This window comes from Gopherus evgoodei, chromosome 18 (genome assembly GCF_007399415.2).
Source record: "Gopherus evgoodei ecotype Sinaloan lineage chromosome 18, rGopEvg1_v1.p, whole genome shotgun sequence".
Lineage (NCBI taxonomy): Eukaryota > Metazoa > Chordata > Testudines > Testudinidae > Gopherus > Gopherus evgoodei.
Genome location: NC_044339.1, coordinates 12,221,248 through 12,246,600, shown reverse-complemented (window position 1 = coordinate 12,246,600; position 25,353 = coordinate 12,221,248). Strand labels below are relative to the sequence as shown.

Below are 25,353 nucleotides of genomic sequence, written 5' to 3'. Positions count from 1 at the left end.
GCAGTAAAAATAAATATTCAAGACAGTTTAGGCGAATACACATCATGGTTTCAGCAGCCCCACCCAGTGAATTGTGTGGGTCTCTCTTGGACTAGGAGCTTCTCTTTATCCTGCAATTTACTTGAACCTCCTACTGGGAAACAGACTGGGGCACAGGAAATGTCCATATATTCCAATGATGAGATGAACAAACAAAAAAAATCTAACATTAAGTCATAAGGTAAGTTCTATTTTGAAAGAAAGAAAAAAAAAAACTTTATAACCATGCTGAAGATCCTCAGTTGTTATTAATTTCACTAGAGCTTCATTTCTTGTGGCCTGACCTGAACAGGCAGTATGTCTAGTGACAACAGCAGGGGCCTTTAAGGCCATGTCTACATCTAAAATTTAGCAGCGCTGGTTGTTACAGCTGTATTAGTACAGCTGTATAGGGCCAGCGCTGCAGAGTGGCCACACTTACAGCAACCAGCGCTGCAAGTGGTGTTAGATGTGGCCACACTGCAGCGCTGTTGGGCGGCTTCAAGGGGGGTACGGGGAACGCGAGAGCAAACTGGGAAAGGAGACCAGCTTCGCCGCGGTTTGCTCTCGCGTTCCCCGAACCACCCTGCAAACCGCAGGGAAGGAGACCTGCTTGTTCGGGGAACGCGAGAGCAAACCGCGGCGAAGCTGGTCTCCTTTCCCGGTTTGCTCTTGCGTTCCCCGAACCACCCTGCAAACCGCAGGGAAGGAGACCTGCTTGCTTGGGGGTTCGGGGAACGAGAGAGCAAACCGGGAAAGGAGACCAGCTACGCCGCGGTTTGCTCTCGCGTTCCCCGAACCACCCTGCAGACCGCAGGGAAGGAGACCTGCTTGCTCGGGGGTTCGGGGAACGAGAGAGCAAACCGGGAAAGGAGACCAGCTTCGCCGCGGTTTGCTCTCGCGTTCCCCGAACCATCCTGCAAACCGCAGGGAAGGAGACCTGCTTGTTCGGGGAACGCGATAGCAAACCGGGGAAGGAGACCAGCTTCGCCGCGGTTTGCTCTCGCGTTCCCGGAACCACCCAGCAAACCTCAGGGAAGGAGACCTGCTTGCTCGGGGTTCGGGGAACGCGAGAGCAAGCTGGGGAAGGAGACCAACTTGATTACCAGAGGCTTCCTCAGGTATGCTGGGATACCTGCTTATTCCACGGAGGTCAAGAAAAGCGCTGGTAAGTGTCTATACTTGATTACCAGCGCTGGATCACCAGCGCTGGATCCTCTACACCCGAGACAAAACGGGAGTATGGCCAGCGCTGCAAACAGGGAGTTGCAGCGCTGGTGGTGCCCTGCAGATGTGTACACCTCCTAAGTTGCAGCGCTGTAACTCCCTCACCAGCGCTGCAACTTTCTGATGTAGACAAAAGTCAAAAAAATCTGCTTTCCATTAACATAGCTTTTGGCCAAGTCACTGAACTTCCGTTTCCCTAACTGTAAAATAAACAAAATAACCACCTTTGTAAAATTCTTTGAGATCCTTGGATGAAATACAGTAAGTACATACAGGTTTTATTATTACATTAACCATCAAGAGTATGGCTGCCTTTTTGATATTCTTTAATACATTCTATATATAATTGGACTGATTTGCTCTTTGTAAGTAGATGTAGGAGCATCTTTTGTATTATATTGCAATTTTCCAGTTCTAGCTGCAACTGAATCAGTTGCATGTGACTCACATATCTATCCCTTTTTTTCTACAAGTTATATTTAAGCTTGAAAATGTTTTCATGCACCTAATATAAACTGAGATCTCTCTAATCTAGCTGTTTCCGACAGTGCTGGTAATCTAGAATAATTGTAAATACCAGTCCTCTACCCAGGTAATTCTAACTCTTATTTGTTTGATTTGTTTGCCCATTTTCTCTTTAAAATGAGGTTTAAAAATTATTTTATGGCAAGTCTAAATCTTATCCTATTATTTTGGGTTATATTTTTGTAAAGTGCTGTTTGTGCTCAAGGGGAAAAAAAATCACATTTGTGTAAGTTACGAACTGTAATAGTCTTTGGTTATACATTTGTAAAAGGCACTTTACAAAATGAAACAGTCCCCATTTTCAACACCTAGGAAAATGAAGCAGAGAGAATAAATGACTATCAAAATCACACAGGAAGCCTGTTGCAGAGCGGGAATGAGGAGCTGAGGGGTCTGTATTTGTTTGCTGGGAGGATGGGGGGAAAGGGAAGCATGAGAAGAGGCAGACTTTGAGGTCCTTCCATGTATCTCATCTTGTCATGAGGTGTTTTTCCAGCTCAGCATTCCAGTGTGGTAGTGCATATGCGGTCCCTATTGCTCTCACCCTTCCAGTAGTTTTTGATACAGTTAATCAACACTGGATTTTTTACACAAACTTTAATAGCTTTACTGCCTCCTCCCATCCCTTTTTGATTCATGGGGTGATGTGTTCATATGTGATAGTTATAGCCAAACCACGTTTGCAAGAGCCTCAAGCAACTGCAATTAAACATAATAATCCATCAAAAAACAGGTAACACCCCCCAAGGTAGCCAGGTGGATGGGTGAGTAAGCAGAAGGCACCACATAATGTACAACACAAAAAAATTTGCAGACATGTAATACTGATTCACAGATAGCAGGCCTGGAGGGTGAAAACAAAACAGAACATTCCTATCCTGCAACAGAAGCAAGTCTCTGCTGTATTCCAGTGCTCCCAACTATGAAGTCTAATAAATTGTGTAGCTAAGGCAGAAGGAGATACATTATTACAGAGAGCCACTGTTTGTCCAAACAGCACAAGCCATAAATAATTTATCTGACAGGCTGTGAAATCTGAAGATGTATGTCCATGTTCGGCCATGAGCACACAACTATCCAGGGCTTAAATTCTCGGAGTATTTCCTCGAGCCCCCCATACCCTACCCCCATTAGAGGCTCCAAGATTCAGCTGCAGGGACGGGGATCTCAAGGCTTCAGCCCCGTAGGGAACAGGGGGTGTTGGGGCTTGGGGCTTCAGCCTGGCAGGGTGTGCCAGGGCTACCGCACGTTTGAAAATATTTACCAGAGCTCCGCTCTGGACGTCTCTGGCTGAATTTAAACCCTGTAACTATTCCACCTTATTTTGAAACTGATTGTTTCTCACAATGGGTTCAGGTTTCTAGACAGTGTCAGGCCTAGTCAATTCCAACACACAATTGTGCCCTCTGGCTGCTGCACTTCATATGCTGGTTTAACAGCACAAGGAGCTTTATAGTTTATTGACTTCAATAATGATTCAAATGGACTCAGAGGACTCTCCAAAGCCTAGGTTTCCATTCCAAAAACTGCTGTATGGCCTTAACCTCTCTGCCTCAGTTTCTCAATCTGTAATATGGGAAGAACTCATGGGGGGGAGGGTTGAGGCTTAATGAGCATTTCTAAGCACTTTGAGATCCATGTTTTAAAGTAACTATAAATGGCAAAATACTGTTCAATCCCATAAAGTTCTCATTTCAGTTTCATTCAACTCTGTCTTGGTATTCTGCCACTGAGTTTAATGGAGTTTATGGCAGAATATGGGCCTGAGGCCCTGCATGAGCTGTCAAAACAGGGAGACAAGGCGAACTAGATAATATCTTTTACTGGACTAGCTTCTGTTGTGGAAAGAGAAGCTTTTGAGCTTACAGAGCTCTTCTAGTCCAGACCTGAAGACGAGCTCTGTGTAACTGTAAGCTCAAGAGCTTGTCTCTTTCCACAACAAAAGTTGGTCCAATAACAGGTATTGCCACACAACTTGCCTGTCTAATATTCTGGGACCAACACAGCTACAACACCGCAAACAATAATAAAAGCATGGTAAGGCACCGAGGTGCAAGGGGCAGACCTTGTTCATCAGCAAGACCTTATCAGAGACCTGACAGGACCAGACCCAAATTATGCTCAGAAGTAAACAAGATACCCATGCTGCGTGAAGCCTGTTAAAAAGGTGGTGATCTCCCCAGAATCAGCTCACAGTTGTGGAGCTAGAGGGAGAGAAAGGCAACAACAACGAAAGGAGGAAAAAACATGTAAAACTGCATCTCTATGCATGTTTTCTAAATCATTTAGGTTTGTCCTTAGACTGAGTCTGGTAGTTAATCTAGGAATCAAGAGTTCTGACTTCTAGGTCCCAGTTGTGCCAGACTGCCGTGGTCCCTTATGGAAATTCACTTCAACCCCCTATGCCCTGTTTACCCCTCTGAAACAGAGACCTACTTCCTGAGGAAGGTGAGTGTGTGCCAGCACTTTGAGTTTCTTGGATAGAAGGCAGTACTGAAGTGTCAAGTACTAGATCTGTTTCCTCAACACATGCTCGCAGCCTTCACATGTCCGCACTGGAGATGAGCAGCAGATGCTGCACTTCGCAAAGATATGCATCTCACGCTCACAGAGGCAGCATTGGTGGTGTCTCTTAGAAGGAGCAAGGGCAAGAGACAACTCCTGAACCTTGCGACTCTGGTCATAGTCCCAGACTGTGAGGAGGGGCTCCCCATAAGGTGGTGGGGGAGGGAAGGCAGGAAGAGAAGAGGGGAACAAGCTATACTAACTATACTATAAAAAATAACTCTGCTAACAAAAACTATTTACAATACCTATTTACAGGCTAGAAGGAATAAGCTGCAGAAATCTGGACATAGGAGTCCAACTCAGGCCTTGCAGTGGTAAAAAGGAACTGGAAAGGTATTGGCCTGCACAACCTCTTACACCCTCTGTCTGGAACATGAGGAGAGCAATTGCACTTGTGTGGGCCAAAGGACACAACATGTTAATAATCTCCAGATTCTAATGGCACACATGCAAATCCATGTGTGAAGTACACATTGGGACCAACACTTGAAGAACACATCCTTCCTAAACAGGGACAGCTAGCGTATATGCAATAGAACTGGAGTGGACTCTGGCATGAGATCTTTCACCCTTCACAACCTGCTTATGGAGCATTAGATTGTATGAAGATATTATAGCAGAAAGTTTGGGCACACTTGCCCAGGGAAAGTTCATACCATACCTGCATTCTTAGAAGGGACAGCAGTGTTGAAGTTGGCACCAATGATCCCAGATACCCAGAACTAAATAAAACCCACAATACACCAAGTTTGCTAAGCAGCCTGTGTTCATGTACCACAACAAGTATCTCTAGAAAATGGAGCCGGGCCTTCCATCTGGCAAGATGACAACAAGGCTTAGAGATCTTAGTGAACAGAACCTCAGCCCCAAACTAACTTGGCTCTCAAAATGGATGTTTTCTTTGACATGAAAAAAAACCAGCAGAGTTTTCAAAGTTAAGATGGACCTTTGCCAAAAGCCTGTGATCCAGACAATAGGGTCCTGAACCATATTTACATTGGAGCACATCCTTCTTTAGGCATTTACACTTCCAGTAATTAAGGTATATCAAACAACGAAGAAGTACATACTCAGACTTGACCTTCCAGTTCCTGCTCATGCAACCCAACCCCTCTCTTCAAGACCCTTCGGAGTCCTTGGGAACTCGTTCCTGCCTTCAAATATAAACTCGTATTATGAATCTGTATTTGAGAGTAGGAATATAAGCTCCAGAGCCCTGTTCCATGTCCCACCCTCCCACTCCCAAAACCACCCCCATCAAACAAGACTGGACATTCAGAACCTTTATCAACAAAAGTTTTTCAGGGCCCAGGTAGGTGTATGCACCCCATTACTTGATTTTTAAAATGTTTTCTTATACACATGGGTTGATAGACCTAATATTTAAACACTACCCCTACATAGCATATATTCTATGTTAAGATGCACTAGTGATAAATCTCCCCTGTATCAACTTTCCAAATAGATTGCTGCAATAGCGTTAAAATCCCAGTTTCAAAATCGAACCCAAAGAAAGATACCCCTGCTGGCTGGCAGGAGTTGTTGCAATTGCAGATACATGCCTATTACAGCAGCCTCTGCTTTCCCAGCCACATCAGTAAAGAGACAGGAACTTGTCATTGTCACTCAGACTGCTGACACATAAGAACAGAAGTGGCAGGGAGAGAGGATGGATGGAACCAGAATGGCAAAATACCCTGTCCACATATGTGGTTGGGTACCATCTCCAGCATCTTGCACAGTTTACAGGTTCTCACTCAGTGATAGTACTTGGATTTAACATCATTGCAGCACTTATTTGGAAGATTAGTAGCCGGTGGGAAAAAGGAGTAATTTCTTAAAGAAACAAAATCTAATTTAGGTGGCAAAGGAGAGGAGAAAATCTGGCACCTTGTGGGCCAGTCATCTGTGACAGCATCTTTTCCCAGCACTCTGGAACCTCACCTTGTTCAGCTCAATATGGAAACATCTCTCCTTTGATTATATGAATTTATTCATGCAGTCTTGTCATTTGGCCCTTTAAAAGGCAGGCAAAACGTGCCCTATTACACAAATAAAATTACTTGACGGTCAAGCGACTAGTGAATGGAGCTGAACAGTAGGGAAGGCTGCAGGCAGCCATTGAGCTCAGCACTCTCCAGCAAGTGCATCTGCTGATCATTGGGAATCAGCTTCAAAGAAGCGATAGCAAAAAGACTGACAAAGAACATTGTTAAGTGAGCTGTCCTTCAGCACAGGAAACTCCACCTTAGCAAGGTTTACCTGAGTTGTTCACTTTTCCTATGTGACTCATAAGTGATGCATGGTAAATCGTTCTACTGAGACACAAGCTGTGTCTACATTAGAAAGTAAGCTCTACTAGAAAGTCCACTCAATATGATATTTCTCCGGCCCTATAAATCATGAATATACGATTAAGCTGCTGGCACAGACCTCTTCAGCATGAGTCAGTCATACTTTCTGTATCATGTGTTGTGTAATGTGGTTCAGCCCTGTCAATAACATGTTCAGACATTCAGTTGAGTCAGAAATACGAAGCTTACATTTTAAAAAGTGATACAAAAGTGTATTTAACACTTTACAACATCTAATGAGCTATTTCAAGTATCTTTTCAGTAACAAATCTATCCCCTTTGCCCTGAATGCTTGGCAACCACAAGGAAACTAAGCCATCTAAGGCGCTTTTAGGGATTAAAGGGTTAAATATCTCAAGCAGCTTACTTGAAGGATGCAGAACTGGAAAAATAAGTCTCTCTCCTTGGCTCAAACCGTTTACACATCCTCTTCTCCTGTCTCCGCTACCTACTCTCAAAGACCTTTCAATGTTTAACCCTTGCCCTAAATCCCAGGTTTTGCACCCTAAAATTGTAATACGCATCTTTATCGAAGGAATAGACTCAGACAAGCTATGTGTGTATAGAAAGATAAAAGCACTCCGTAGAAGAGATGCCCTAGCCAACAACTCCACCCTTCCTCTGCAACTACCCCAAATCTCATGGCCATAATCTCTTCTCCTCAATTTACACTGTGGGTTTATTTTTAATACTCTAACACCCAGCCAGTGTCTCTAACCCAGTCAGTATGCGTTTGCAACTCAGCTCTGTCCTCCTCAAGGGACCTGCTTTCTTTAAGAACGAGCATGACATTCCTGTTGCTATAGGAACAACAGTGGTGTAGTCCCCAGGGCCTTAGCAGTGAAATCCAGGTACTGTACTTAATAGCTGTACAGCTTCTGTTTTCCAGTTCAACCACATAGCAGTAGCCAAGCACAATTTAAAAATAAAATTTGCTAAGAAAAGGGAAATACTGTATTTTTTACAAGGATATGTTTAGCTGAACACTTCACTGTAAGATACATTTGAAGAGTGATGGAGATTTGGTGGAAAGTTATCATTTTACAAACTCAAACACAAGAAGCTTACAGTCTGAATCGCTTTAGTATTTGCTGCAGTGGGGGGAGAGGGACTAGTGTGGAATAGATCAAAATAGATAACTGAGAAGAGGGAGACCAACATCCCCCCCCCAATGGATGGAAATTACTTAGTTCCTTAGATCTTTCAGGACTTCTGAGCCCATGAAGAAAAACCTTGAGTCTTAGTTACAAAATGTTTTGGAGTGGTGAAAGAGGAATAATTTACACTTATAAAAACTCTACACTAATGTCGCCAACATGATATGGTTACAACACTGTTACTGCTGCATTTAGTACCATAACTGTAAAATACTGCCGTCTTTTTTTCTCATTAGTGTAAATGGTGAGGGATGGGGAGGGGGAGACAAGAAGCTCAAAAAAGTTTAGTCTCTTTCACCTAGTCAGGGAGTAGAGACCTCTGGTGCTTTCATACAGTCATACTTGTTTTTCCTGATAAGAGACATCTCATCCTATAGTTCCATCCCTTCCACTAATATTTCACCACTCTCTAGCACCTTTCAAAAATACTTCACAAACAAACAGTTATACCTCACAAAACGCCTGTGAAATAAGGAAGAATCATCATATTTTACAGATAGGCAGACTGAGGCACAGTGATTTTAAGAAACTTGCCCAAAGGTCAGAGCAGTTAGTGGTAGAGCTGAGGCTAGAACCCAGATGCATGTGGACTCTCAGTCCTGTACTCTAACCAGTAATAGCCACTGGTCTATGTTAAAGAAGCAGCACCTGGAGAGATGTGCTGCAATTACAGTCAAAGTTTTGATGAGGAGTTTGCAGGAAGTAGTCTCCTCTGTGACCCTTGTCTTGTAGGAGACTATCTTAGGGCTTGCTCCCTCACCCTAGGTTCTCTTTGCAAGTGGTCCCACACTTTCATGTCAGTTCACCATGGTGTCCTTTATTTACATCTTATGCACCTCCATGTCCCATCACCAAGTTTCAACATACCCCCTAATCACAAGATGAGAGGGTGGGGAGAGAAGTCTCACTTCTGAAATCCTGGGCTTCTTTGCCCTTCCTTCCAGCCTCCAACCCTCCCTGTCTCCCTTTTAACCGTCCCCAGCTGACGAGATGAATCCACTTGTTAACTGGTTAATCATCCAGTTCTAATCAATTATCTCCCAATTTTGGCCATGTGGGGGTGCTCGTCAAAATGCACAGAGTGGTGAGCAAGTCCTAGACTACTCTCACTCCAGCACAAGGACTGAAATGAGGAACTCAAATCTGACTGCTAGAATTCATCAGACCCACAGCTACCTTTATAAAACTGTTTGCTATATCCAGGCACATTTTATTTGTTCATAACATTTATTACAGTAAATGTATGAAAAAATCAAGTCAGTGTTATCAGTTGCATGCTATTTGGTTTGATATTTGCTAGAGTAACAAGGGTGGTACATCACAGATCATTGGAACAAGTTCATTGCCTGACTTGCACAGAGAAAAACAACACAGAATCAAACTACACTTGAAGCTTGCACAATTTCCTGTCAAATTCACCCTTATAGCACATCCCCTGAGAGGCATCTCAGGGGAGCAGCAATCACAAATGTAAAATGAGGTACATGACTAAGCCCAGAACAGGAGTTGGTAAGTTTTATAATTTGATAGTTTTTGGAAAGCAGAGTGAGTGATATAAGAGCATCAGATTTTGATCTGTTTTTCCCCCTTGGAATATAAGAGCAAACTGCAGAAAAAATTCTGAGTCTATTCCTTTGGGGCTATCTTTTAAATACATACATTATGGGAATTTTAAGGTGTTTCTTGATTACAGTTAGAGATTATTAGTGTCTATTTCTGACAGATCCTGTAATTCCCTAAAGCCTTTTGCCGACTATCAAGGTTGTAATTTAAACTTCAGGTTTTATTAATAATAGCTCATTGGAGGTTTATGACTGGAACAATATTGTACTCAGCAGGGCTTATTCCCTCTGAAGCACCGTCTTGCTGCTGCAAGTAGACATCACACAAGACTAGATATCCTGGTTGTAGAGTGATTCTCAGACGACACAAAAATAGCCTCACTCAAATGGGCTGACAGGTCCTTATCACGAAAGCTACCAAGGAACACAATGAAAGGAAGACTTCAGTGGTCTTGTCTCAGGTGAATGTATGGCAACCCAGCCAGCTGTCCTAGGAGAGCATTTCACAGGTACAGACTGCCCCAAACACAGACTCACACAAACTACAATATGACCGAGACTGTATGACCTACTTACAGGATGTTGGACATCTCCTTTGCAGTCTTTATCTAGCACAGCTACAGGAAACCCTAATTAAGTACCTCTGCCATCTAGGAATCTTCATTTACAATTAACTGGAAATAAAGCATCTCCAGAACTGTATATGAACAGTTATTTCACAACTGATACAGACTCCCAACTCACTGCTGTGTCAAGATCCATACATTTTAAGACCAGAAGGGACCACTGTGATAATCCATCACGACTCTTGGTTAGCTGTTCCAATGGTTAATCACCCTCACTGTTAAAAATCTGCAACTTTTCATGCTTTATCTATTAGAACACTGATTCATAAGCATTCAAGATCATTTGTTTTCAGGTTGTCAGCGATTCAAAAATGAATAGACACTTGACAGAATGTCTCTTCCATTCCCCTTTTTGCCCACTGGATCCTGCCTAAAGAGTTCAGAACCAGTGACTTAAACATTTCTATCATGCAACTCTTCCTACCAGGTTACAGTAATATTATACCAAATTTATGCTCAATGAGAAATTCCAGTTCTTTTTGTTTATTACCCAGACTTCTGGCATTGGTTTATAGGCAATTAAATAATTTCTTCTTTTCATGTCCCTTGGTGCCTTTATTTTGTTCCTGACATCTTGATTTTCTGCTAAATGAGTGCTCATTTGTTCTTTTCTTCCATCCCTTTTGTTTTAATGCCTTCCTAATTAGTCTAGCCAGCCTGTCGTCCCAGCAAACTGGTTCCCCCTTCTACTGAGATGAAGGGCATCCAAACTGTACAGCCCTCTGTCCTCATAGGACAACTAATGTTTCACAAAACTAACACCATCTACCTTTATACCACTTACACAGCCAAAGGTTCACATCCAGAATCTTCTGTCTTCACTCTTGGGATAGGAAGGATTTCTAAGAAGATCACTTGGACTTTCCACTCCTTCAGCATCCTTCTGAGTTTTCTGAAGTAATCTAATTTACAAGGTATCACCTGAAGCCAGTCCTTCCCATTCTTCTTAGCACAGATCCCACACAAGGTTCTTCTGTCTTCCTTGGATGGGGAAAGATCTCCTCTTGGGCATGCTTGATAGTCTTGCATCCTGGACTGAGCAGCCATCCTCAAGCAGAGGCTGGACCCCTTTCATAAAGAGTTTGGCCATGAAGTTCTCTCACTCTTTCACCACATTACATCTCTGGATCTTTATAATTCCATTTGTTGGAAAGAGATTTTCTTGCTCTGCAGAGTGAATTCCATTGCATAATCTCTACTTGCTGTAAAAAATACTCACCTGACCCAGGACAATTTAAGGCTCCAGGATTGTAGTTGGGTGAGAAAATAGGTGCCGCCACTGTCATTAGAGTTGTGTGGGAAGTTGATCTAAATCTTTTATTGGTATCATAGTTACAAGTCTAAGGACGAACAAAATTAAGCTTTAGGATCCCATATTTATTCTCACTGAATGTCTAATGCTGTGTGTGCTTAGTTTACAAGCTCAAGCAAGAAGGTTTTAACTGCCAGCTTAATATGTATCATGATCTTTTCTTTCTGCATGATATTCCCACCACTAAGATCTGGAAAGAAACAGACTTCAGCTGGCAACTTCTGGAGTATGAGATGATAGAACAGAATGTGGTTAACTTATGTATCTGTATTGGTTCTGCATGCAGAGCTGGCAGCGAAGTACACATGGGGTTGATATATGCATCAATGCCCCTTCCAGTTAAACAAGTCTTCAGTACATAACAGAACCATGCTTGTTACAACAGTGGTTGACCACAGTCCTCTTAGCACTTCTTGATTTGAGAGGACACAATGTTTTAAGATAGTCACATGAAAGGCAGAATACAAGTACAGTTTAACAGATTATTCCATTTTGCGTTACTGGATTATATTGTACACAAATTAGATATTAGGACAGGTATTAAATTCTTGTCTTTTATTTTTTTAAATAAAGAATCATTCACAACCTAAGAACTTCTAATCTCAATATCCTCTGATGACCTTGGGAGAATTACCTACCTCTCTGCCTCTACTGCATGACAGCTAAATTGGGGATCCTTTCTGCCCTGCTTCACAAGCATGAAGAGATTTAGTTAATGTCTGTACAACATTTGAAGAGTCATATCTCCAAGGGAAAGGCAGAAGGGAGGAAGAACCAGGAGTCTGTCTCAAACCTCTAAGAGCAACATACCTGTTGGAATTTTGAGAGCTGAACTTGCCAAGTATGGTACATAGTTATTCTACAGCATGCTTAAGTTAGAGATGTAAATAGTTTTGTATAACACTAAAGGTCTGCCTCTCTGGTTCTACTGCATCATCTAGAATGCTAAGACTCCTGTTGGCTTTAACATATTGCTCCATATGATGGGGAGAAGTTGGGCCATGAATTCCAAGCCCTTCTGGTCTGTCTGCTGGGAGAAGGACATGGTATAGGACAATTCAGGTTGAGAGGTACCTTTCTTCTGTCCCATTGCAGGAAGAAGAAATCAGGACTTCCACTTGGCTGCCAAATCTTTGTAGGTGGGCCCAAAAATGTACATACCCTTTCCTAATTAAAAACTTTTTGCTTGTGCTTTGTGAAGGCTGAAAAAACACATGACAAGGAAGATCCCATGAAAGAGAAGAGGAGGAGGAGGAGAACTGAAGAAAGAAATTCCTTTAAGAAGTTTTGAAGAATAAATTACAATTTAAGTACCTCACTGTGTGTCTAAAATAGAAGTTTTCAGCAAAAGATACTGCCATCTAGTGGAGAGGGAGCCTCCCTTAAGATGTTAGATTTAAAGTAAGCTATTAGTATCATTGGGATTTGTATCAATTTATTTTTGAAGCCATAGAGAACTCTTCATTTATCCAGCAACATTAAACATGACAACATGAGATAAAGATGTCTGATGTGACTTCTGGCATATCCATCACAACTGACACGTACCCTTAAAATGACACCACAGAAGAAATAAAGGCCAACGTTGTGGTAACATACTTAAGTGCAACAGTTTAACTGAAGAAATTAATCCTGGGATGGTCAAAGTCTAGACCAATACATTTTACAACAGTCATGCTAATATGACAGATTAGAGCTCCCTCTTCGTTCCTCAAAGCAAATGAGAGTTGGTTAGGACTCCTGATTTACTTAACTCCTATTCTCCTTACTACTCACTTTTACTTAACCTTATGTTCAAATTTGCCACCTCACACTCTGGCTAGTGAACCATTATCTCTCCCTTTATTTTGTTTTCTCCTCTCAAAAGTTGGATTTCTCTGGCTGTCGTCAGGTTTCCAAAAGTTGAAGGGGAAAACTAGTCAGGCGGATTTGGTCTTCAAAGATAGAACTGGCTCTCATTTGATCACAGTGATTACCAGTGGGGAGGAATTTACTTCCAGAAGAGAAGGGCTATGGCCAGAGATTCCTGGGACTCAGCAGGAAGCATAAAAGAGGTTAGCTGCGAATAAGTCAGTAGTTATCTGTTCCAACATGGGACGGAGGTTTAATGCAATGAAGTAATTCCTGGTCTTTTTTTTTTTTTTTAAAGACTGAACATGCAGATTTAAAACTGAAGAGCAAGTTTATGCAGGTGTGTCTGGAATTGTTTTCTAAATGACTTAACTATATTAAATGTCTGTTTGATTCTATATTAAAATCTGGGCTTTCTGTGACAGGGCTCATCAACAACTTCCCCATCAAACCCAGATCTCATAATATGAACTTAGTTGAGCCAGTGCAGAACCTTTCAAAAGGAGTGCTGGAGAAGGAGTGAGGTACAGAACAGATTTATGATCTGGGATTAGACAACTACATCAGTGCCAGACAATTTCCCTCCCACCAAAACTCTAATAAAGATTCAAGAGTGTAAGAGCCAGCCCCACAGCCAGTGAATAAACAAAAAATTAAGGCAACCTGACCATCCAAATAAGATTACACACAGTGCATCACCAAATGAAAACAATACAAGGAATAGTTTAGCATCTATCAAAATAAATATGGAAGTTTTACTGCAACGTGTCCCTCTCCATCATCATCATGTTTCACAGTTCTTTATGGAAACAGGGAAATAGTGTAATGTAATCTAGAAACTTATTGAATCAATGTGCAATATACATTACAACAGCTCCAACATGAAGCATGGGGACCATTTCACCTGCCTGGGCCCTCAAAACTAATAGCCATATTTGTCTATTGCATAAGAGATCCTGTGCAATACGGTATCCTAGCTCTTTTAAGAAGGTTTTGCACACAGAACTACAGAAATACAATATGAAACCCAATCAGATAAGAGGATTTCTCACACTGGTCAGCACTCAACCTCACTCTTCTCGCTCTGAGTTACCTGAACAGTCTTACACTGGACTCCTAACATTTCACTCCACCCACATATTCGGGTAAATGAGAAGGACAGAGTGGATGCTAAACGACCCCAATATATTCTGTGTAAGCCCTCACTTTAGTGTGATCAAACATCTGCTTGCAGGTACATTAATTCAAATTTCATAAGTGATAGGACTGCATTGTGTGGGTTAGAAATCTATTTCTACTTTTCCATTTTATTTTCACCTATACAACAGCCAAACAGTTTGGAGAACAGAGAAAACTACTGAATCCCACGTTCCTCTAACTACAAAATTACATAAAAGCACTGTTCCATTTAAGAATAAACCTCAACACTAAATGATTCATCTTCCCAGTACCCCCTTCTAAAGTATTTCCTATATCTGTTTTTATATTTATATGCACTACTGTAATCTAAGACTGCTCTGTTAGGTATTAGATAAACAACTATAAGAAGGCCCACACCCCAAACAATTTACCTGTTTTTCTAGACACACCTTAGTTTACTCAAAATTGAACATTATAGCCTCTTACTTTTTATACACTTCTTATTGTTTGACTTTGTTTAATCAGTTTCCTGCTGATACTCTTGCACAAGTGCCATGCTGCTGTGTTTGAATTTGCATCACTACAGGAAAATGTTTAAAATTCCCTGCTAAAGAAGTTTTTAATTAAAAAGTCATTAAGTATTTCCATTTATTATTGTTCTGTAAACATCCTTCACCCCTTTTTCCTGGAGTAGGCAGGAAAAGAGAAGCACTACCAATCTGGACATACACTACTTGACCCTGTCAATTTAAAGGGAAAATTTTTCCCCAAGATTATTACCACCAGAGAAGTCTGCCCACGACTTTGAGAAAGGTAAAATTGTCAGTGAGAGAAGGCAATTCACGATGTGCTAGCACTTCCTTAGGAATGGGGATGAACAAAGAAGTGTTGAGCTCACATTCTGGTAGGATCTCTCCTTTCTGTCTTTCCAGAAAGGACGACTGAAGTTTGTGCACTTTAACACATATAACATAGTCCACAGATCATTCCCAGCTAGAGAGATAGTGACAAAATTCAGACCACAGCTAGCGCAGGCAGATGAGCCACAGCATGTATGGTAAATGCAGATTCAAAGATGTTGGGTGCCCCCCATGTCTGGAATTCAATCATGGCCCCAAAAGAAGAAAAACAAATACAGTTATATGAATGAACAGAAGATATTAGGTGGTCATAGCCTACAGAGAATTCGGAGAATTTGGCCTTCAGTGTTCTAAGTAGTCATGAATAATATTGACAGAAACAAGATGGGTGACGTATAATATCTTTTATTGAACCAACTTCTGTTGGTGAAAGAGACAAGCTTTTGAGATCTATAGAGCTCTCCGACAAGTGTCACCTTATCTCTCTCATATCCTGGGATGAACAAGGCTACAACAACACTGCAAAGAACAATACTATTTATTATAAAACTGCTCACCCTAAAAGATCCCAAATAAATCCAGGATTCACTTCACTGATCACTGAGATGCAGCCACCTGTTTAACAGTGCATGGTAACACTCCTCCACAGTTTAGGTCAGAAAATGAACTCTGTATTTCTCAGACTACAAGGATTTATATAGGTGGAATGTAATTACCCAAATACAAGTACCTAAGTCAATGCTTACCAAGATTATGCTCAAAGATTAAGTAGACATTAGAAGCCTGGCAGGCACAGGGCAAACGAATCCACTAGGATATGCAGATCATGACCAGTGTCATGAACGACAAGCTCAATGTGACAGTTCTTTCCATGACAGCAAAGATCATTCAGCTTTTGCCTCTTCAGAGAATGAAGATGTACCAAATTATGACAATGGCCAGGTTTCTGTGGGCTGCAAACCACTTCTGCAGTTCTTATCAATTTAAGTGACATCTCCTTTATTTGAGATCAAGTCAGATCACTTATCTACCCATCGATAGAGAGACCTGGGGAGATAGATGCATGTTTTTTCTGATGGTCGATCATTGTATCCTAATTAAGGTTTCCTTTTTGTTCAACATGTCCAAAAATATGCATCAGACCAAAATGCCTCAGAAACAGCATCAGCTGGAAATGAGTTACAACTAGTTTCAGGTACTATACCTCCCCTCTACGAAGTAGTTTTGCCAATTTAGGGAGAGCGAGGGGGAACTTAAAGTCATTTTTCTTTTTTTAAAGAAATGTTTTTCTTTCCAGTGTTGCTGTGTGTAAGCCCTATACAAACAGGAAAAACTGCTGTACAAACTGAAAGCACTAGCAAATCTTCCCCTTTGTTGGTACTCACCCTGATCAATAGAGTGCTGAGGAAGCTGGCTAAGTTGACTATTCACTACACCTGCATACGTCCGCAAGAATTCCTCTTCACTGGCAGTCAACTGGAAATGTGCAAAAAAAAGGAAAAAAAAGAGGATGAATAGCAGGAAACAGACTACTGACAAATACCACTGCCTTCCCCATATCAGTCCATGTACAATTTAAATTTAATTAATTTAAAACATCTAACTCCAGTTGGACCCAACTCTTCCCTTGCTACCATATTCTGATGTTTCAGAGTCTTATACTTCAAAAGCAGAGAGTACCAATCCCACAACCAATACTCACTTGAAAAGTGGACTATCACAGGGATGGATGAAGTGACTTTTCCTTTCCTCAATGTCTTCAGATTTATATCCTCACTGTGCAAACCTAACTGAGGTTAGTTGTACAGTATACCTAAAGGCATTTTCTGACCTCTAGTATGAGTACCCTATTACTGCTGATGACTTCTAAGAGGGAAAGAACTTAGCTTGAATGTTAGAGCCCAAGGCAAAAATTTATGGGCCTGCACTTAGAAGAGACTCCTTTTAATTTGTTAACTGAGTGAATTGTACACAGAAATCAGTGGGACCCAATCAATACAGAATCCCATAATCCAGATTAAAAAACCCCAAATTTTAAGATTTAACTTTTTTTTTTAAATCAGACCCACTTTCATCTACAATTTTTAATTTTACGAAGACTATATGAATTCCCTGAAAAATTATGAAAACTATAAACCCTTTTATACAAACTTGGGTGTATGAGCCATGTCTATATTCATTGCAGCCCTGCTATTCTACTGCCAGAATCAGTGATATCTACATGCACTTGGATCTTGGGTCAGTTAGCAGTACCCCTAGAATCTCATCCAATTCCAGCTCAGATAATGCCATAGAGTAACAGTGGCCAATGCACGAATCCATCCACCCGCAGACTGGACTCAGAGCTACCATCAATCAATACTTCCTTTAATTTTCTAGTTTATTCCAGTATTTAGAAAAAACTTGGTATATACCAAAAAAAAAGCCAGCAAAAGTTCAGGCCCGATTTCAACCACTGCACACTTCACAATTTATTTATGGCCTAAGCATCATCTCTGGATAAATTAACAGTGGCCAAAACAATTTGGTAAAAAAAACCAGACCACCCCCTGGCCATGCCAACGAACATTATTTCAGAAATAATAGGAAGTTAGGGCTTGTCTATATGTTGCTTTATTCCCCACTCAAGGGGAGTAATTTTTAGTCTGTGATATGCTAATGCAGACTAAATGGCCTGTATTGACCCTGCCCTGCGGCTGTGCACTACAAGTTCCCCAGTGTGCATTAAGGTAGTTCTATTTCCAACACTACTATATTAACTCGCACTAGGGAACTTTTTGTGCATACCAACAGGATCCACACAGGCCAGTTAGTGAACAAAATGCTAGTACGCACTAAAATGAACACCCCTCTGGTTAGGGCTAAAGCACCACGGAGACTATCTCTCATGCACTGAAAGTCACTATGGCCTGCTCAAATTTAAATCGACATAACTATGATGCTTGGGGTGTGAAAAACTCATACCATGAGCACCCTAGATAGGCTGACTTAATGCCCTGTGCAGATGCAGCCACACCGATGGAAGAATGCTTCTGTTGACCTAGTAACCATTGCTCAGAGAGGCACTTTTCCAATAATGATGGAAAAAACCCTTCTGCTGCTGTAAAACTGTCTCTCCACTATGGGGTTATGCTGGCATAGTTACAATGCCATAGCTACACTGCTGCAGTCCCTGTAGTATAGACATGAACAAGATGTGCCCTGCAAAAGTGAATTGCAGAACAACGGGCCCCTCCATCCATCTTAAAAGAATTTAACAGAGTTTAACCCTTGGGACAGGGAATGAGAACATCCCAGTTGGCCATAAATTCCATGACAGGGTGGAAGAAGAAGACGGTTAAGTTCTGATACTTTTTCAGGACTCCATTAAACTTACATTTGATCCCATCTTCCTAAGCATGAGCAGAACTCTCACTTTCTGCTGGATGTACATCTCCTCCGGACTCTTCCCGGGGACGCCCTCACGGTTCATTCCCCTCCTCCCAGTTCCTGGGACTCAAGCAGATATAAAACAACAGAATCAAGTGAAGTTATGGTTTGATATGCATAACTGCAAAGTTCTATTTCCAAAACACTTATTTTTCACCATAGGCCAAAATACTTCATGAGTTGGTTTGACAACAAGGCTAGGATGCCTTGGTAATCTAACTTCTGACAGGCGGGAAGAGGCCAGAATCACTCCACTGTAAAAAGCAAACCAGACAGTGGATTTGAAAAATAAACCCATCACAAGTCTGGCAGCAGGAACTGGCTGAGCAGAGCTGGCAACTTCATAACACTTGCTCCATTGAGTGTGGTTGGAGAAGGGCACAGAGTAGCCATGTATTCCCTCACACCATGTATGATGGGGAGAGAGACCATGACAGAAAAAGTCTCAACTGCTGATGTCATGACAGAGAGCTCAATCCTGAAAGATTCTGAGCATCTCCATATCATTTTCTTCAAAAAGTTGAGACTGCTCAGCAGGTCACAGGACTGAGCCTTAAGTATGAAACTCAAACACAACACCACATTGCTGATCATATCACTGTCAGTTCACTTAGCACCTGTCATAACTTTAACTCTAAGGGGAGAGGATAGGACTCAAGAAAATTGAAAGAATCATCTCTATTAATACCAACTGATTTAACTTCACTTGCCTATAGACTTTTTTGTAATAACCATGACTAAAGGTGGAGACAGGACGCAGTGCGTACATCATTCAAGTATATTTAGCTCTACAGTCAAACATAGGTCAGGTGAAATTTATTCTCCAAGTCATTTTCCCTACTTCTGTTCTTATAATCTGAAAAAATCCATACATAATCCTTCTTTATAAATTTCTAAAATTGATGTGTTGCTTTTTAGTAGGAAGTGGAGGGAAATACCTTAAAGTTTCCTTCCCAATATTACTTAATTATTTATGTTTTCTGTCAGAAGGAAGCATTTTATGGAAATAGCAGTTGGAGATTTACATCCACTGTGTATGCCCACAGTAGCACTCCATTTTCCTGCAGGAGTAGGTGGAAATTGCTTAAATCTCATAATCTGGCACTTTTATCAACCCACAGGGTAAATGTTTTCAATTATAATCCACAATTACTATGAATACACACACTGCATACCAGTTCGTTCAGAGTCAAGATTCAATAAATTCTTAACTACAACTTGTTCTGAAAATTAAGATCCTTCACACAATATTCACTCATGAAACAGACTAGCAAACTAACAGCTACTGTGCACTGGCTACAGACCTGTGCATCACAGAAACTTAATCCTCACCAGGAAATTCCTTCATGGAGATGTAAGCCTGGTATTGCTCCACACTTCATATCTAGCAGACTGGTCCCCCAGAATTACCTTCTGCAGTTAGTTTTCACTCTCTAAATTTGGCCCTGTGCTGAGTTGTCAGCCTTGTGATTCCTGGCAGGTTTCAGTAATCCAGGGAACACCTCAGACTCATCAAGGCACTATTGCTAAAGACTTTGGAGCACCAGGTTTAGACAAGCTTATTTATTTTATTTTTTCTAAAGCAAGTCAGACTTCTCCTTTTCTCCTTGATTATAACTTTCAAAGAGAAAAAGTAATTAGGATGTGGAAAGAGTTCAGGTTACATATTGGCATTCCTGGATGACTCAGTAATTATTCAAACTTAAGCAGTAGCTGTAACAGAGAAACCTTACTACCCACTTTATTTCAGTACTGCCGAGGTGCTGGTAAAATGCAGGCCTGAGATTTAGCTATAATTTCACCAACACTACTTGAAAAAGTTCCCAGCGAGAGGTTCTGCATTGTGCTGATTTTGATGTAGATGGCTATGGTTGAAAACCAGCAACTGGTAAATATGCAATGTTGACTTCATTTATAATTGAGTCAACAGATCATTTGGGAGAGGGCAGAAAAACAAGCACAATCAAAAATTATAATTTCTTCTCTTAAAAAGGTGGAATAGTTTTTCCCATTAAAAATGGCAGTAACTTTATACTGAAATACCACACATTCCACTGTTCTGAACTGTGAAAAGAAAGTGAACAATGGAGAATAAATAAGCATGTGATGAGACAGGCAATAATCTAATTAAAGCATTTATAATAATTAACTGATCCATATGACACTGTGAAAAAAGTGTGCAAGTGACTCTGAATGACTCTCCACTGCATTACTGTGCAAAGAGGTGACTTTAACACTAATGAAAGGCGGTGGATTGGCAGCCAAGGAGATTCAATCCTATCTAGCCTGTAAAAAAGCAGACAGCAGCAGCACAAGTTTCTCCCATTTTATCCCACCTAGATGCCTGATCTGGATGGACTGTTATCTGCAGTGTGCATCAAAGCACTGCATCGGTAAGATCTGTACTACATGATCCATAATGGGCTTCACACAGTCTTCTGCTCTTCATGCTTCTGGAACTCTTAAGAACTCCACCTTGAAATTTTTTTGCCCCATTCCTGTCTCCTTCATTTTGTGTTGAAAAGCTCTATTAAAAGGAAGGGTTTTGCAGAGAGTTGAAGTTGGAGAATAGCAGGAATGTTGCACTGCTGTGTGGGTGAGCCAGCTGACACTCATTTTTGCTGTCTCAGCTTTTCTAATCTGTACAAGTCAGTCATATTATAAGGCTGCAGGAGCTAAACAGGAGCACGGCTGAGCAATGGCACAAATTAAGAATCAACATACCTTCTGCCTAACTATTGAATTCAAGCCATTAGGATTCAGTTACAAGAAAGAAAGAAAGCAAGAAAGCAAGAAAGCAAGAAAGCAAGAAAGCAAGAAAGCAAGAAAGAAAAAGAACGAACGAACTGCAGTAATTTGGGGACTGGGAAGCCCACCTGAAATAATCATAGGGGAGATCACAATGCTTTAGCCAACAAACTAACATGATTTTGAAACAAATTTGATCTTCACATCATTGATCTTAAAAAGTATAGATGTGGGATAGCTTTGGAAATCCATGGATGACATCTTAACTGGCTAGGCTGAGATCCAGAACCATATGCCATCATTAACTGCTGTACCCTTATATTAATTCACTTTTTTTTTTTTTAAATATTCTGGAAACATTTCACATATCCACATTTCTTTTCTCTTCACCCGATTATAGATTTTGGACCCTTTTTGTAAAAGGCTTCACTATGCACTTTGACATTTGAACCACACAGATTCTCAGGAGGTTAGATTTCAGAATACCGTGCTTGGCTTTATGGATGCCACGTTACTTTAAAGGGCTATCAAACACATCCATCTACCAGTGCAGCCAGTACAGGAACAAGGCATCAATAGACTGACTGGTTCAGAATCCAGAGACAAAGCCCTAATGTGGGTCAGTAGTTTGAAAAGGGAAAACCAAGCAAGACCTTCAAAGGAGCAACATGGGGCCAATTTTATTCACTTCATACACCAATAACCTGGAAAACGACGACAGAGCAAGCTTGTTGCAGGTCAGTACAGAAAGAGGTTTCATCTACCCAGGGTGTCAAGTGTCCCTTCATAATCTGAACCCATGAATGGATGAAACAGATATTTCAATGGGGGAGAAAGCAAGAAATCCTCCAAAAATTAAAGGAGTTTAATCTCCCCACAAAAGCCTAAAAATGCCGAGAAATGCTAACACTAAAGCATATTCAATTTGGATAAAATTATACCAATCATTTACCAGTAGGTGGCACCATAGACAAACATCCAGGGAGATGCCACTTCTGCCCCACTCTCCCACCTAGAGAAATCCCCCCCCACACACTTCAGCAGTTTATCTTTAACCATAGAAGGATGACAACTCCTCTTCACTTTACCCCAACCGGAGAGAGAACAAAGGAAACAAAACAGAGAGAGAAAATAGAATAGGATGAAAAGGAAGGAGATGACTGAAGAGAAACAGGAAGAAGGTTGAGGGGAATGGGGAGAAAAATAGACTAAGATCAAGGCCAAAAACCAAGCAAATTGTTGGGAATACACCATTTCAAACTTCTGAATTTTGAATTCAAACATTCTATATGTTTGCAGCCAAGAAATTGACTTCCAACCCAATTCCATAAATGAGTTTTCCCACTCACAAGTGGTTGTGCTGGAGTAATTATAAACAATCACACCCCAACTTTTAAGACTCCCAAAAGTCAGAACTGAATCAAAGGTAAACAATTTAACAGTGTTATCTCTAGATCTGTTCTGCCCTTGAGAGACTATTTACACAGTAAAGCATGTCACTTAACTTGCCTCAAAAAAGTAAAAAAAAAATCTAGAATTTAAAAAGCATCAAAAGTGATAAAAGGGAAAAACTAAACAGAGCCTTGTTTAGCAACAACCAAGCATGTGGGAGAATGGTGCCAGAACACAATATCCATTTTATCTAAGCCAAGAGAGGAACTGTTTAAGGTGAGCCATGAGGGCATACTGAAGAGTTATGGGATGAAACTGAGAAAAGGAAAATTTAAGCTGAGTATCAAAAAAGATTCCTTAACAGTGAGATCTATTAGGTCAAGACAACACTGAGAAAAAAATACATTTTTCAAGACAGCTAATGCTGTAAAAGCTTAGTGTAGGCAAGGCACTAGGATTTTACCTTGATGTAGCTGGCTGAGATACCTAAATTAGAATTCTACAAAATGTTAGCTCTCATGTTAATCATTGCTCTTCAATGGACTTATTTTCTGTGGAGATGCAAGTTTGGGGCTCCATAACAGAACTTTTACTAAAGAAATTTCAGCAATTCTGTTAGCCCAGTATTTTAGATATTAGCCCTCTTAGGTTTTTTTATTTTCATAAAGTAATTGTGCTGTTGTTCTTTTAAATAAAAAGCAACTATTTCTCTAGTAGTACAGCTGATTTTATGTTTAACAATAGGGAGCAATTATGATTCTGCTTGACAACCCTGCCTGGATGAATCTTAACTATAGCCATACCTAATACTTTCCATCATAAGATCCCTTTTCAGTTGCTTATAAATTTGTCAAATTTTAACATTCATGCCGAAGTTTTCTGTGCCAGCTATTTGCCTAATTCTGATTTTTTTTGAAGTATCAGCTAAAATTGTTGAGCCATTTCCAAGAATAAGGTTAGAAGAAAATGTTGTTTTGCCTATTAAAATTCTTACAACTATTTCATCGAAAAGTTGTAGTGCTTCCAAGCATTGGAGCAGTGACTTGAAATTTGGCAGGGGATTGCCCACAGTGTTAGGGATGTACCTTTTGTTGTCCCCATGAAATTTGGCCAAATTTGGACCAAGTTATAAGCTCCTGAAAATCACAGTGTGCACATGCTTAGAGCGACTTGTTAAGAGTTTGGCAACTAAGTTTTCTTAAGATTTTTGTCTTCGCTGAGCATGCTCCAATCCCACACAGCTCTTATGCATCAACCAAACTGTGAAAGCCCTACTCCACCCCCTCCTACCTGGACTAACAGAGTATTTTCCATTCTAGGGCTGCAGAGGCTGAGCAGATTTTTTCCTGAATCTGTTCCCTCCTGGCTGCTAGAGCCTGCTTTGGTGCTGGGCACTGGAACTAAGACCAGGAAGACAGTCACTGTGCTCTTTTCTCTGTCCACCCTCCTGAGCTGCTGCCCATAGAGTGTGGTGAAAGAAGAAGCTGCCTGACTTGAATGCAGGGAAATTAGAAGCTAAAGAGGAAACAGAGCAGGAGCTGGAGAGAAGGGCCACATACAGTAGAGACTTTATAACAACTAGAGCACACTCCCCTTAAGAACCTGGAATCGAACCCATGTTTCTCAAGCCAAGATTCCTTTGTTTTCTAATAAATAAGTTGTGACTTCAACTGGCCAACTGTGTCTCATCTTATTCTAGTGGCTGGTCCACAGTTAATAACAGCCTTTTACTACCACCAGTTATTCTGTTAGCTCAAGTGGCAGACAGGCAGAGGACTGTGCTGTGGATTTAAAGATCCCAAACTGGCTGATGAACCATGTGGGAGTCAATAGGGTTCAACATGATGGAATTCCCCCTCTCTCCCAATCCCAGGTTCCCTTTTTAAAAATCTAAGGATATTACATACAAAACAAATATAACTTACCTGCTTTTTAAAAAAAAAAACAAGATCAGATAACCCAAGTGCTCAGTCCTGATTAATGATCACAAATGGAAAAAAAGGGGAACGAAAGTGCCCTGTGAAGATAAAATATTGAAGAGAAATATATAAACTGAAAAACAGCAAGACAATCATCATTTTTTTCAATCAATCCGTCTCATACCATTACATCTAGATAGCGTCTGTAAAACTGAAGACAGGCTATGTGAAGCAGAAATCTGTAGAATACTCCTTATGTATTATTTCAGTAAGCGATTAAAGATAAAAATGAATCACTAACTACATTCCTGGTGGAATTCCACATCACTGGTGATCAGAATACAATCAAGTCTTGCTTTCTTTGGGAGTTGGGGGAGGTTTCAACACAAGACTCGTCTCTTTGGACAAGCAAGTAAAAGTGCAGCAGAATAACCAGGTGTAACCTTCTCTGGGTAAAAACCAAGCATGATTCATCACTTAAAAATTCAGGGTGGGGTAGAAAAATATAATGCTTATAGCCAAAATTTATGTTTTCAATTATGCATATGGCATCTGAATATAGCACTTAAATGATTAATTAAAAACCCCTGCTTCTTTTGCACCATACTTAATGTTTCAAAAAGAAATTTTAAACATTGGCTAGTCACATACTGATTACATTTTTT

At 40.8% G+C, this 25,353-nt stretch overlaps 1 protein-coding gene across 5 annotated transcripts in view; it reads right to left on the bottom strand.

Moving 5' to 3' along the window:
* LOC115637086 (beta-catenin-interacting protein 1) overlaps window positions 1-24,782 on the bottom strand; it is a 126,936-nt gene extending 102,154 nt beyond the window's left edge. For all 5 annotated transcript variants that reach the window (XM_030537943.1, XM_030537945.1, XM_030537944.1 and 2 more), the window contains exons 1-3: window positions 24,695-24,782; window positions 18,577-18,695; window positions 16,586-16,676 (exon numbers count right to left, since the gene is read on the bottom strand). In XM_030537943.1, the coding sequence (XP_030393803.1) occupies window positions 16,586-16,676; window positions 18,577-18,672 (187 nt within the window). In that variant the 5' untranslated portion in view covers window positions 18,673-18,695; window positions 24,695-24,782. The remainder of the gene's footprint in view (window positions 1-16,585; window positions 16,677-18,576; window positions 18,696-24,694) is intronic.
* Between the last annotated feature and the right edge of the window lie 571 nt (window positions 24,783-25,353).